This window comes from Bombina bombina, chromosome 4 (assembly GCF_027579735.1).
Source record: "Bombina bombina isolate aBomBom1 chromosome 4, aBomBom1.pri, whole genome shotgun sequence".
Classification (NCBI taxonomy): Eukaryota; Metazoa; Chordata; class Amphibia; order Anura; family Bombinatoridae; genus Bombina; species Bombina bombina.
Genome location: NC_069502.1, coordinates 863,227,163 through 863,242,716, shown reverse-complemented (window position 1 = coordinate 863,242,716; position 15,554 = coordinate 863,227,163). Strand labels below are relative to the sequence as shown.

The 15,554-nt window shown below is 41.2% G+C and overlaps 1 protein-coding gene across 1 annotated transcript in view; it reads right to left on the bottom strand.

Annotated features, from left to right (window-relative positions):
- LOC128658005 (zinc finger protein OZF-like) overlaps nucleotides 1-15,554 on the bottom strand; it is a 46,064-nt gene that overhangs the window by 26,625 nt on the left and 3,885 nt on the right. The window contains exon 2 of the mRNA XM_053712445.1: nucleotides 14,227-14,332. Within this exon, the coding sequence (XP_053568420.1) occupies nucleotides 14,227-14,332 (106 nt within the window). The remainder of the gene's footprint in view (nucleotides 1-14,226; nucleotides 14,333-15,554) is intronic.

Here is a 15,554-nt window from a genome sequence, read left to right as displayed (position 1 = left end):
AAGGACCCTGAAGTAGAGGGACCTGTCTCAGAAGCAGAGGCCGTGATGGAAAGGATGACATGTCCACCAGATCTGCATACCAGGTCCTGCGTGGCTACGCAGGCGCTGTCAAAAACACCAAAGCCCTCTCCTGCTTGGTCTTGACCTCCGAAGGAAATCCCACTCCCCCGGAAGAAAAGTCTGACGACTTAGAAAATCCACCTCCCAGTTCTCAACACCTGGGATATGGATAGCTGATAGACAAGAGTGAGTCTCTGTCCAGTGAATTATTGTAAGACTTCTAACATCACTAGGGAACTTCTGTTCCCCCTTGATGGCTGATGTAAGCCACAGTCGTGTATATTGTCCGACTGAGTATGATGTACCTCAGAGTTGCTAACTGAGGCCAAGTCTGAGAGCATGGAATATCACTCCCAGAATATTTATTAGAAGGAGGGTCTCCTCCTAAGTCCACTATCCCTGAGCCTTCAGGGAATTCCAGGCTGCATCCCAACCTAAAAAGGCTGGCATCCATTGTAACAATTGTCCCATCTGACCTGCGGAAGGTCATACCCTTGGACAGATGGACCCGACATAGTCACCAGAGAAGAGAATCTCTGGTCTCTTGGTCCAGGTTCAACAGGGGGATAAATCTGTGTAATCCCCATTCCTCTGACTGAGCATGCATAGTTGCAGCGGACTGAAATGTAGACGTGCAAACTGTACTATGTCCCTTGCCGCTACCTATTAAGCCGATTTCATTCATGTACTGAGCCACCGAAGGGCGCGGATGGGATGAAAAACACGGCAGAAATGTAGAAACTTTGACAACCTGGACTCCGTCAGGTAAATTTTTATTTCTACAAAATCTATCAGAGTCCCTAGGAGGGAAACCCTTGAGATTGGGGATAGAGAACTCTTTCCTTGTTCACTTTCCACCCATGTGATCTCAGAAATGCCAGTACTGCGTCCGTATGAAACTTGGCAATTTGGATGTTTGATGCCTGTATCAGGATGTCGTCTAACTAAGGGGCCACTTCTATGCCCCGCGGCCTAAGGACCGCCAAAGCCACCCCAGAACCTCCATAAAGATTCTTGGGGCTGTAGATATCCCAAAGGAAAGAGCTACAAACTGGTAATGCCTGTCTAGAAAGGCAAACCTGAAAAACGAAGGTGATCTTTATGCATCACCATGTGAGGATAAGCATCCTTCAAATCCATTGTAGTCCTCTATTGACTCTCCTGGATCATAGTTAAGATGGTACGAATAGTTTCCATCTTAAATGACGGAATTCTGAGGAATTTGTTTAAGATCTTTAGATCCAAAATAGGTCTGAAGGTTCCCTCACCTTGGGAACCACAAACAGATTTGAGTAAAAACTCTGTCCCTGTTCCTCTCTTGGAACTGGATGGATCTCGTACACAATGTAAGAATGCCTCCTTCTTTATCTGGTTTGCAGATAATTGTGAAAAGCGAAATCTCCCCTTTTTGGGGGGGGGGGGGGGGAATCTTTGAATCCAGAAGATATCTCTGGGATATAAATTCCAATGCCTAGGGATCCTGGGCATCTCTTGCCCACGCCCGGGCGAAGAATGAAAGTCTGCCCCCTATAGGATCCGTTACCGGATAGGGGTCCGTTCCTTCATGCTGCCTTAGAGGCAGCAGCAGGCTCCTTGGCCTGCTTATCTTTGTTCCAGGTCCAATTGTCTCCAGACCGCCTTGGACTGAGCAAAAATTCCCTCTTGTTTTGCCTTAGAGGAAGTGGATGCCACACCTGCCCTGAAGTTTTAAAAGGCACGAAAATTAGACCTTTTTTGGCCCTTGATTCCTATCCTGAGGAAGGGCATGACCTTTTCCTCCAGTGATATAAGCAATAATCTCCTTCACACCAGGCCCGAATAGGGTCTGCCCCTTGAAGGGAAGTTAAGTAGCTTATTTATTAAAGTCACGACAGCTGACCATGATATAAGCCATAGCGCTCTGCGCGCCAGTATAGTAAAAAACAGAATTCTTAGCCGTTAGTCTAGTCAAATGAACAATGGCATCAGAAAACAAAGGAATTGGCTAGCATAAGCTTGTCAAATATATTCATCCAATGGAGTCGCTAACTGTAAAGCCTCATCAAGAGACTCAACCCAGAACGCCGCAGCAGCAGTGACAGAAGCAATGTATGCAAGGGGCTGCAGGATAAAACCCTGTTGAATAAACATTTTTTATCCATTGGATCTAAAAAGCACAACTGTCCTCGCCAGAGGTAGTGGTACGCTTAGCTAGAGTAGAAACTCTCCTCTCCACCTTAGGAACTGTCTGCCAGAAGTCCCGTGTGGTGGTAACTATTAGAAAACATTCTTCTAAAAAATAGGAGGGGAAGAGAACGGCACACCTGGTCTATCCCATTCCTTATTAAAAAATTTTTTTTAGTAAACCTCTTTAGGTATTGGAAAAACATCAGTACACAACGGCACTGCATATTATTTATCCAGTCTACAGAATTTCTCTGGCCCTGCAATTGTACACATTCATTCAGAGCAGCCAAAGCCTCCCTGAGCAACAAGTGGAGGTTCTCAAGCATAAATTTTAAATGTAGAAATATCAGAATCAGGTTAAATCATCTTCCCTGAGTCAAAAAAATCACCCACAGACTAAGCATATTGTGAGGTAGTATCATACATGGTTCTTAAAGCGTCTGTATGCTCTGTATCTACCCCCAGAGCTATCTGCTTTCCTTTAATTTCAGGTAGTCTGACTAATACTGCTGCCAGAGTATTATTCACCACCTTTGCCATGTCTTGTAAAATAAACGCTATGGACGCCCTTGATGTACTTGGCGCCATTTGAGCGTGAGTCCCTGAAGCGGGAGTCGAAGGGTCTGACTCGTGGGGAGAGTTAATCGGCATAACTTTCCCCTCGACAGAATCCCCTGGTAAAATAAACGCTATGGGTGCCCTTGATGTACTTGGCGCCATTTGCGCGTGAGTCCCTAAAGCGGGAGTCAAAAGGTCTGACACGTGGGGAGAGTTAGTCGGCATAACTACCCCCACGACAGAATCCTCTGGTGATAATGTTTTTAAAGACAAAAAATGATCTTTATTGTTTAACATGAAATCAGTACATCTGGTACACATTCTAAGATGGGGTTCCACCATGGCTTTAAAACATAATGAACACAGAGCTTCCTCTATGTCAGACATGTTAGAACAGACTAATAATGAGACTAATAAGCTTGGAAAACAGTTTAAATCAAGTTAACAAGCAAATATATAAAACGTTACTGTGCCTTTAAGAGAAACAAATTTTGTCAAAATTTGAAAAACAGTGAAAAAAGGCAGTAAAACAAACGAAATTTTTACAGTACATGTAATAAGGTAACAGAGCATTGCACCCACTTGCAAATGGATGATTAACCCCTGAATGCAAAAAACAGATAAAAAAAACGACATAGACGTTTTTAAAAACAGACACAACAAAACTGCCACAGCAGAGCTGTGGATTACCTTCCCTATAAATGATTTTGGAAGTCTTTTTAGCCCTTTAGAAATGTCCTGTAGTATTCATGGGACTGCTGAGGGAATCTGGATAATTCATTTTGTAATTTTAACTGCGAAAAAAAGCGCTAAATTAGGCCCCTCCCACTCATATTACAACAGTGGGAAGCTTCAGTTAACTGTTTCTATGCAAAATTTAAGCCAGCCATGTGGAAAAAACTTAAGCCCCAATAAGTTTTATCACCAAACATATGTTAAAAACGATTAAACATGCCAGCAAACGTTTTAAAACACATTTTTACAAGAGTATGTATCTCTATTAATAAGCCTGATACAAGTCGCTTTTACTGCATTTAAGGCTATACCAACATTACAGTGTTATCACCAATGTACGTTAAAAAATGATTAAACATGCCAGCAAACGTTTTAAAACACATTTTTATAAGAGTATGTATCTCTATTAATAAGCCTGATACTAGTCGCTATCACTGCATTTAAGGCTTTACTTACATTACTTCGGTATCAGCAGTATATTTTTAGTTAACATTCCTAGAAAAATATTTTACTGCACTACCTTATCTGCAGGAAAACCTGCACGCCATTCCCCCTCTGAAGTACCTCACTCCTCAGAATGTGTGAGAACAGCAAATGGATCTCAGTTACGTCTTCTAAGATCATAGAAAAACGCAGGCAGATTCTTCTTCCAAATACTGCCTGAGAAAAACAGCACACTCCGGTGCCATTTAAAAATAACAAACTTTTGATTGAAGAATAAACTAAGTATAAATCACCACAGACTCTCACGACCTCCTATCTATGTTGAGGCGTGCAAGAGAATGACTGAATATGGCAGTTAGGGGAGGAGCTATATAGCAGCTTTGCTGTGGGTGGACTCTTGCAATTTCCTGTTGGGAAGGAGAATATATTCCATAAGTAATGGATGATCCGTGGACTGGATACACTTAACAAGAGAAAAAGGAGAGTCTGGAGGATTTTGTGGCTTCCACGCAGAACTTTAGATTCCTCATCACATCAAGGTTGTAAAGAAGTCACTTCTTAGTATTTCTAGTAGATGGGTGCATGGAAGGAACCCCAATTTCCTAATTAGGTTGAAGAGGAGGGGCTTGAAAATCCCCAAAACCCAGTTTAAGACTCCAAGGAGGAGTAAACTGGCAGAATCACAAGCTTAATTCTAATCAAGGTCTGAACAAAGGTCTGAATATCAGGAATTTTGGCAATTTTCTTGTTATACAGAGCAGATCTTATCAAACTGTTTATTTTATGATTCAGACAGAGCATGCAGATTTCCAACAACTTTCCAATTTACTTCTACTATCAAATTCTCTTAATTTACTTGTTATCCTTTATTCAAAAGCAGGAAGGTACGTTCAGGAGTGTGCACGTGTCTGCAACAATATATGGCAGCAGTTTTGCAACAGTGTTATACATTTGCAAGAGTACTAGATGGCAGCACTATTTCCTGTCATGTAGTGCTCCAGGCATGTGCACGCTACCTATCTAGATTTCTCTTCAACAAAGAATAACATGAGAACAATGCAAATTTGATAACAGAAGTAAATTGGAAAGTTTTTTTAAAATTGTACTCTCTGTCCGAACCATAATAGAAAAAAACTTGGGTTTTAAAATTAAAATGGCATAATTTATATAGAGCGTGTAAATTTAAGACACTTTTAAATTCACTTCTATTGTCAAATTTGCTTTGTTCTTTGGGTATCCCTTATTGCAAAAGAATATGCTAGTTGTTGATTGGTGCCTGCACACTTTGTCTCTTGTGATTGGCTTCATAGATATGTTCCGCTAGCTACAAGTAGTGCAATGCTGTTCATTCAGCAAAGAATAACAATATAATAAAGCAAGTTTGATAATATACTGTAAGCCATTTGGAAAGTTGTTTATAATTGTATGTTCTATCCACAAATAAATAATAAAAAAATTGGGGGTTTATTGTCCCTTTAAGAGAACTGGAAGATAAGCCTTGCCCCAAGCTATCCTGTAGAAACTCAAGAACTCTTGGAATTCAAAAGGAATTCCAACGGTATCTGTTTTTAGTACACCAACTCTGTGAAGTTTAATTGAAAATACGTAGCTATATGTATGGACTTGTTTATTTTCAAAAATACTTGGCAATTGTTTACACTTTTTATTCTTTCAAACTAAGGTGAATCAGGGTATACACCTGGTAAACACAAAAAGGCTTGTCGCTCTTGCACCATGCAACCAAAAGTGACCAAACTTTCACAGAATGAGCACCTGAATAATAATAAAAAAAGTTTTTAAAATGTTATTATGTTGATAAAATGAATGACCACTAGGTGGCACATTTATAATGTGCAATTTAGGCACCTTGTGTGAAAAACAAAATTTATGCTTACCTGATAAATTAATTTCTCTTGTGGTGTATCCAGTCCATGGGTTCATCCACTACTTGTGGGATATTCTCCTTCCCAACAGGAAGCTGCAAGAGGACACCCACAGCAGAGCTGTCTATATAGCTCCTCCCCTAACTGTCACCCCCAGTCATTCGACCGAAGACAAGCAAGAAAAAAGGAGAAACTATAGGGTGCAGTGGTGACTGTAGTTTAAAAATAAAAAACACCTGCCTTAAAATGACAGGGCGGGCCGTGGACTGGATACACCACAAGAGAAATACATTTATCAGGTAAGCATAAATTTAGTTCTCTTGTAAAGGTGTATCCAGTCCACGGGTTCATCCACTACTTGTGGGATACCAATACCAAAGCTTTAGGACACGGATGAAGGGAGGGACAAGGCAGGCGCTTAAACGGAAGGCACCACTGCCTGCAAGACCTTTCTCCCAAAAACAGCCTCCGAAGAAGCAAAAGTATCAAATTTGTAGAATTTAGAAAAAGTATGAAGCGAAGACCAAGTCGCCGCCTTGCAAATCTGTTCAACAGAGGCCTCATTCTTAAAAGCCCATGTGGAAGCCACGGCTCAAGTGGAATGAGCTGCAATTCCCCCAGGAGGCTGCTGGCCAGCAGTCTCACAAGCCAAGCGGATTAAGCTTCTCAGCCAAAAAGAAAGAGAAGTCGCCAAAGCCTTTTGGCCTCTCCTCTGTCCAGAGTAGACAACAAACGAAGCAGATGTCTGACGAAAATCCTTCGTAGCTTGTAAACAAAACCCCAAAGCACGAACCACATCAAGATCGTGTAATAGACGTTACTTCTTTGAAGAAGGATTAGGACACAACGAAGGAACAACAATCTCCTGATTGATATTCTTACTAGACACCACCTTAGGAAGAAACCCAGGTTTAGTACGTAAAACTACCCTATCCGCATGGAAAAGCAGACAAGGGGAACCACACCGCAAAGCAGATAACTCCGAAACTCTTCGAGCCGAGGAGATAGCTACTAAAGACAGAACTTTCCAAGACAAAAGTTCAATATCTATGGAATGCAAAGGCTCAAACGGAACCCCCTGAAGAACCTCAAGAACTAAATTTAAACTCCATGGTGGAGCAACATGTTTAAACACAGGCTTGATTCTAACCAAAGCCTGACAAAACGCCTGAATGTCTGGAACCTCAGCCAGACGTTTGTGCAAAAGAATAGACAGAGCAGAAATCTGTCCCTTCAAGGAACCAGCTGACAATCCCTTCTCCAATCCCTCTTGGAGAAAGGACAACATCCAAGGAATCCTGACCCTACTCCATGAGTAACCCTTGGATTCACACCAATGAAGATATTTACACCATATCTTAAGATAGATTTTCCTGGTGACAGGCTTTCGAGCCTGAATTAAGGTATCAATGACCGATTCGGAAAAACCACTCTTTGATAGAATCAAGCGTTCAATCTCCAAGCAGTCAGACGCAGAGAAATCAGATTTGGATGTTTGAAGGGACCTTGAAGTAGAAGGTCCTGCCTTAGCGGCAGAGTCCATGGTGGAAAGGATGAGAAGTCCACCAGATCTGCATACCAAGTCCTGCGTGACCACGCAGGAGTTATCAAGATCACTGAAGCTCTCTTCTGCTTGATCTTGGCACTCAGACGAGGGAGCAGAGGAAAGGATGGAAACACATAAGCCAGGCTGAAGGACCAGGGCGCTGCTAGAGCATCTATCAGCACTGCCCTGGGATCCCTGGACCTGGACCCGTACCAAGGAAGCTTGGTGTTCTGACGAGACGCCATGAGATCCAGTTCCGGTTTGCCCTATAGTTGAATCAAGTGGGCAAATACCTCCGGATGGAGCTCCCACTCCCCCGGATGAAAAGTCTGCCGACCTAGAAAATCCACCTTCCAGTTCTCTACTCCTGGGATATGGATAGCTGAGAGATGGCAAGAGTGAACCTCTGCCCATAGAATTATCTTTGAAACCTCCAACATTGCCAGGGGGCTCCCCCCCCCCCGATGGTCGACACAGGCCACAGTCGCAACGTTGTCCGGCTGAAATCCGATGAATCTGACGGCAGCCAGCTGAGGCCAAGCCTAAAGAGCATTGAATATCGCTCCCAGTTCCAGAATGTCCATCGGAAGGAGGAACTCCTCCGGAGTCAATGAACCCTGAGCCTTCAGGGAGTTCCAGGCTGCACCCCAGCCCAGAAGGCTGGCATCTCTCGTTACTATAGTCCATTCTGGTCTGCGGAAACACATTCCTCTGGACAGATGGACCCGAGATAGCCACCAGAGAAGAGAATCCCTGGTCTCTTGATCCAGATTTAGTAGAGGGGACAAATCTGTGTAATCCCCATTCCACTGATTGAGCATGCAAAGTTGCAGTGGTCTGAGATGTAGGCGGGCAAACGGAACTATGTCCATTGTCGCTACCATTAAGCCGATTACTTCCATACACTGAGCCACTGACGGACGAGAAGTGGAATAAAGAGCACGGCAGGAAGTTAGAAGCTTTGACAACCTGTCCTCTGTCAGAAAAATTTTCATTTCTACTGAATCTATCAGAGTTCCTAGGAAGGAAACTCTTGTGAGAGGGGAGAGAGAACTCTTTCCTTTGTTCACCTTCCACCAGTGATACCTCAGGAATGCCAGAAAAATGTCCGTATGGGACCTGGCGATTTGAAAAGTCGACGCCTGTATCAGAATGTCGTCTAGGTAAGGGGCCACTGCTATGCCCCGCGGCCTTAGAACCGCCAGAAGGGACCCTAGAACCTTCGTAAAGATTCTTCGTGTCGTGGCTAACCTGAAGGGAAGAGCCACAAACTGGTAATGCCTGTCTAGGAAGGCGAACCTGAGAAACCGATGATGATCTCTGTGTATCGGAATGTGTAGATAAGCATCCTTTAAGTCCACGGTAGTCATATATTGACCCTCCTGGATCATAGGTAGGATGGTTCGATTAGTCTCCATCTTGAAGGATTGGACCCTGAGAAATTTGTTTAGGATCTTGAGATCCAAGATTGGTCTGAAAGTTCCCTCTTTTTTGGGAACTATAAACAGATTTGAATAGAAGCCCTGCCCCTGTTCCTCCTTTGGAACTGGGTGGATTACTCCCATAACCAGTAGGTCTTGGACGCAACATAAGAATGCCTCTCTCTTTATCTGGTTTGCAGATAATTGTGAAAGATGAAATCTCCCCTTTGGAGATGAAGCTTTGAAATCCAGAAGATATCCCTGGGAAACAATCTCCAGAGCCCAGGGATCCTGGACGTCTCTTGCCCAAGCCTGAGCGAAGAGAGAAAGTTTGCCCCCCACTAGATCCGGTCCTGGATCGGGGGCTACTCCTTCATGCTGTCTTAGAGGCAGCAGCAGGTTTTTTGGCCTGCTTTCCCTTGTTCCAAGCCTGGTTAGGTCTCCAGACTGGCTTGGACTGTGCAAAATTTCCCTCTTGTTTTGTAGTAGAGGAAGATGAAGCTGTGCCACTCTTGAAGTTTCGAAAGGAACGAAAATTTGTCTGTTTAGTCCTTAATTTGTTGGACCTATCCTGAGGAAGGGCGTGGCCTTTTCCTCCAGTAATATCAGAAATGATCTCCTTCAGTCCAGGCCCGAATAGGGTCTGCCCTTTGAAGGGGATGTTGAGAAGTTTAGACTTTGAAGTAACGTCAGCTGACCAGGATTTAAGCCATAGCGCCCTACGCGCCTGAATGGCAAAACCTGAATTCTTAGCTGTTAGCTTGGTTAAATGAAAAACGGCGTTAGAAATAAATGAATTGGCTAACTTAAGAGCTTTAAGCCTGTCTAGGATATCATCCAACGGGGTCTCTACCTGTAGAGCCTCCTCAAGAGACTCGAACCAGAAAGCCGCTGCAGCAGTGACTGGGGCAATGCATGCAAGAGGCTGGAGAATAAAACCTTGTTGTATAAAGATTTTCTTAAGGAACCCTCTAATTTTTTATCCATTGGATCTAGGAAAGCACAACTGTCCTCGACAGGGATAGTTGTACACTTAGCTAGAGTAGAGACTGCTCCCTCCACCTTAGGGACCGTCTGCCACGAGTCCCGTGTTGCGGCATCTATAGGAAACATCTTTTTAAAAGCAGGAGGGGGAGAGAACGGTACACCTGGTCTATCCCATTCCTTAGTAATAATTTCTGAAAACCTCTTAGGGATTGGAAAGACGTCAGTGTAAACAGGCACTGCAAAGTATTTGTCCATTTTACACAATTTCTCTGCGTCTACAATGGTGTCACAGTCATCCAGAGTCACTAAAACCTCCCTGAGCAACAAGCGGAGGTGTTCAAGCTTAAATTTAAACGCTGTCATTTCAGAGTCAGATTGAAGTAACGCCTTCCCTGAATCAGAAATTTCCCCCACAGATAGAAGCTCTCCTGCTTCGGCTTCTGCACATTGTGAGGGTATATCAGACATAGCTACTAAAGCGTCAGAGAGCTCTGTATTTGTTCTAGCCCCAGAGCTGTCTCGCTTTCCTTGTAACCCTGGCAGTTTGGACAATACCTCTGAGAGGGTATGATTCATAACTGCCGCCATGTCTTGTAAGGTAAACGCATTGGACGCGCTAGATGTACTTGGCGTCACTTGAGCGGGAGTTATAGGTTCTGACACGTGGGGAGAGCTAGATGGCATAACTTCCCCTTTGTCAGTCTGAGAAACCTCTGGTGATAAATCTTTAAAAGCCATAATATGGTCTTTATAACTTATAGAAAGGTCAGTGCATTTGGTAAACATTCTAAGAGGGGGTTCCACAATGGCTTCTAAACATAATGAACAAGGAGTTTCCTCTATGTCAGACATGTTTAACAGACTAGTAATGAGACCAGCAAGCTTGGAAAACACTTTAATAAATGTGAAAAAGCAATTATATAAAAACGGTACTGTGCCTTTAAGAGAAAAAAAAAACTACCACATAAACTGCAAAACAGTGATAAAAAGTAGTAAACTCTACGAAATTGTTACAGTGTGTATAAGGGACTAAAGCAGCATTGCACCCACTTGCAAATGGATGACTAACCCCTTAGGCCCAAAAACGGATTAGAAAAATGTTAAAACCGTTAACAAACAGTCAAACACACTGCCACAGCTCTGCTGTGGCTCCTACCTGCCCTTAAACATGATTTTTGCAGGAACAAAACCCTCTATAGAGGTCCTAAATGCCAGAGGACTCCTTCAGGGAAAATCAACTGTGCATTTAGAGCGCGAAAATAGGCCCCTCCCACCATGCACTCAAAGTCAGAGGGCCTTAAAAAAGTACTCCTAGGAGTAATCTAACTAGCCATGTGGAAAACTAGGCCCCAAATAAATATTTATCACCCTCAGAGAAAAAACGTTTTTTCTATAAACCATGCAAACGTTTTTACACTAAGTAATATGAGTATTAACATGAATATTACCCCTTTTTTTGCAAGCATGATCCCAGTCGTTGTTAAATCACTGTATCAGGCTTACCTTAAATATACCAGGCACTGTCAGCATTTTCTAGACCTTATAATCTCTCTAGAAAAAAATATACTGAACATACCTCAAAGCAGGCAATCTGCAGACCGTCCCCCCAACTGAAGTTTTCTTTCTATACTCTTCAGTTATGTGTGAGAACAGCAATGGACCTTAGTTACAAACCGCTAAGATCATCAAACCTCCAGGCAGAATTCTTCTTCCAATTTCTGCCTGAGAGTAAAACAGTACAACGCCGGTACCGTTTAAACATAACAAACTCTTGATTGAAGGTAAAAACTACACTAAGTCACCACATCTCGAGAATGACTGGGGGTGGCAGTTAGGGGAGGAGCTATATAGACAGCTCTGCTGTGGGTGTCCTCTTGCAGCTTCCTGTTGGGAAGGAGAATATCCCACAAGTAGTGGATGAACCCGTGGACTGGATACACCTTTACAAGAGAAATATGTAAACACTGATTAAGTGGTTGGGGGTAAGCATGATTAAGGGCTGTTGAAATGTTGCTTGGCAATTGTTAAGACAGTGTAATAAATTAAATAAAGGTCCATTTTATATATGTTAAGCTGGAGGTTTTTGAATGTATTCAGTGTAGATAGGCTTGCTAAGCCTTCTCTGTGGTCTACATAATGCTGTCTCCAATCTACTAATATTAATTGTTCCATGCCTTAGTCATCAGTTCAGTGACTGAATCAGACACAGTGTTGCAGGAGGGCTGCTTTGGAGCTGGCTTCAAGAACTTATCAATCATCCACCTCCAAAACCTTTACACTTCCTGTAATAAGGCATGGGTATTTTCTAGCTGGATGACACATCCTCACCACAGCCTGGGGGGGGGTGAACATTGGAATACTCATCCTAAGAAGAGGAATCATTTGACTCGAATGTACCCTGTTTTAATGCTGGATAAGTCACTCGTTATGCAAAGCCCTGTTGAGAGCACCAGATAATTACTCCTTAGCATGCTGTGCACTACCAGAAAGCAGCATTCACTATTTTCCAGTGTAAAAATATAAAATTTAGGTAAAATAAAAAACATGTAAAATTAAAAAGTGCTCAACCTGCATGTATAATTTGAGTAGTGTATGTATATTTGTCCCCATGCAAGGTCATCATGTGTACATGTTCTAGACAAGCTTGTACGAGGCAATGCAAGCTCAGTCCCAAGGATCTGACCAGCAGCAGCATACTGTAGACCAAAGGAATTGACGGATTAATCCACATTTCACCTGAGAATCCTGTTCCATCTCTACACCGACAGAAGATTTCTCACTATATGGTTACACTTTACTCACTCCATTTTAGAGGCATAAAATTGACTGAGGGATTCTGGGAGAGTGTAAAGTATTAAAGCACTTATATGTAGTGGACTGGAGTGTAATCCCACATGTGATGATTGGGAGTATTCCCACCATCTTATGAAAAAAGAGGGTTTAAAAGACATTAAAGAATATACCAGTCTAGGGAAAATACATATTATGTAAAAGGTAACCTTAAAAGGGCTTAATACACTAGATTTTTTCTTTGCATAAATGTTTTGTAGATGATCCATTTATATAGCCTATACAGCTTCTTTTTTTTAAAAAAAATAAATGTACAGTATAGTTTTGCTTCTTTTTAAATAACATTGCTCTGATTTTCAGACTCCTAACCAAGCCCCAAAGTTTTAGGAGAATACTGATGTATTCCTACTCCAACTTGCTCCTGTTTGTGTAAATAGTCTTTTCATATGCAGATGAAGGGGGAGTGTCTGCTATTTCTCACTTGCAGTGGGTGTTCCCGCTAACTTTTTAACAGAGCTAAACTGGGAGCTTCTAAGTAAGTTTTTAAATGGTTTTATACTGGATTTTTAGATCAGCATCTGTGCATATTATTCTTTATAGTAGTGTCTATTACATGCAAATATATGAAAATTGCTGTATACAGTCCATTTAAAAAAAAAGAACATGAGTAATAAATATAGAAGGTAAAACAAATCTACAAATCTAGCATTGTGAGATTTTCAACTAAGCCACTGCCTCTAGCCTCTGAAGGGTGGCGTCATTTTCTAACCTAGTTTTCACTGTATAGAGCAGGGGCAAACAGATGCCATAGAAACGTTTTTTTTCAATGTTCTCGCCAGGGACTTTTTAAAGGGCACAACACCTGGCTGATTTTATTGATCACCCGGCTAAAATGATCATTAAATCAATATATGTTAAAGTATGTAACAAATGTGTGCTTTGGGTAGATTAAGCAGTATTATAAATAAGAGAAAATGTTATAATGACACTGACTCCACTTGGCTGCCTACATAATGTCACCTGGTTGGTTCTGTGGAAAACACTGCTGCTGGTGCCCTGTATACTTATAACATTTATTTGTCTGTGTTCTCTACAATTTGTGTAACACCTTCATATGGATGATCAGCATCAAGCTTACACAGGGGACACATGTTTGATAATAACAAGGTGGTTCTTTGAAAAACTTGATAATAAAACTATTTATTTAGGCACAATCGTTTCAGCATCTTGCAAGCTACTGTCTTATATGTTATGTGGTTGTTATTGTTACTATTTAATGTCTCTTTAAATACTGCTGCCTGGGATTGCAAAAGTCACTATACAGTATATATATATATATATATATATATATATATATATATATATATATATATATATATATATATATATATATGGAAAGACAGAGACCTGAGGGTCCCAAACTTGAGGTAATATAGATTACAGAAACACTTTTTTTTTTTTTTTTTTTTAAATTTATTTTTATTGACATGTCAACTTATGGTACTAAACAGAAAAGAAAACTAAAGATATTACAATCAGACAGGCAGTAACATTACAAAACCAAAATAGAGAGCAAGAATATCTATATCACCTTTACAGGTTCTAGATCAAGAATATACAAATAATATTTTCTTACTAACATAGTTGTCTGTACTACTCATACTAATGCAAAAGAAATAATCATCTCTTATCTCGTAGACCAAATCAGAATACTCTAAGTACCAAAATTGCCACTTTTTATCCTATATAGCAAAACAGAAATCAAACACAGCATAACAAGACAAGACACGACAAGACAAAACAAGACAAGACAAGACACAGAAAAGGGGAAAGAAAGAAAAGGAAAAAAAAAAAAAAAAAAAAAAAAAAAAAGGGAAGGGGAAGGGAAAGGCATATGCCTTTACCAACTTCGAATATTATTTATTCCTCTCTGGCAACGTAACTGGGCCTATCCTACAATTTATAACTCTTCTAGGCATACAAGACCTGATTCTCGCAGGGGGCCCAAAATTTCTACTTGCAACTCCACAGGTTGCCGTCTAATGACATTCTTCCATTTTAAATAAAACCTCCTGGCCTTTCTTTCATTATTGGGCTCCAGATTCATCTGCTCTATGATTAATTGGTCAATAATTTTTTGGCCAAATTCTGCTATAGTTGGGTATTTCTTAGCTTTCCAATAGCGAAAAATTAATAACCACGCAATTTGTATGGCCGTGGTAATTAGTGCATATTCTTCTGATGTAAAGCGCTTATCAAATATAAAAAAGAAGATACTCACTGGTGTAAAGATCACCACTTGGCTCACAACTCTATTTAGCCAGAATGATATCTTCTCCCAAAATTGATATATTTTCGGACAACGCCATACACAATGAAGTATATCGGCCTGTGGAGCCAAGCAGTGAAAGCAATTCCCTTTACACTTCTTGTCCCATTTACCTAGACGAGTTGGAGTAATATAAGCCAAATTTATCAAATAGCTATGTGATTCTTTCCAGGAGGTGAACTTATAACCAACCACATCAATACTCTGGTTTACATTCTTATCTACTAGCTCTGGGATTATTTTTAACCATCTGGTATGCAGGGAATCGAGATGGCCTTTACCCAGATTTTTCATTATCATTCCATACCAAATTGATATGGAATGATACCCTGCGCGGTACATCTGAATACCACTTCCTATTATCCCTAGATGAAAGTTACCGGCAAACTTCTGAAGTGAGAGATTATAGAAATGTCTAACCTGCAAGAACGCAAAGAGGTGATGTTTTGGGATGTCAAATTCTTCCTGTATCTGTGTAAAGGATTTGAATAATCCTGACTCTTCCTCAATTAATTGCCCCATATACACTATACCTTTCCTTTGCCAGTTATGAAAAATCCCATAACTTAGTCCTGGTGCAAATTCTGGATGTCCCAAAATAGTGAGAAATTTAGAGAACCTGAAATTAATTTTAA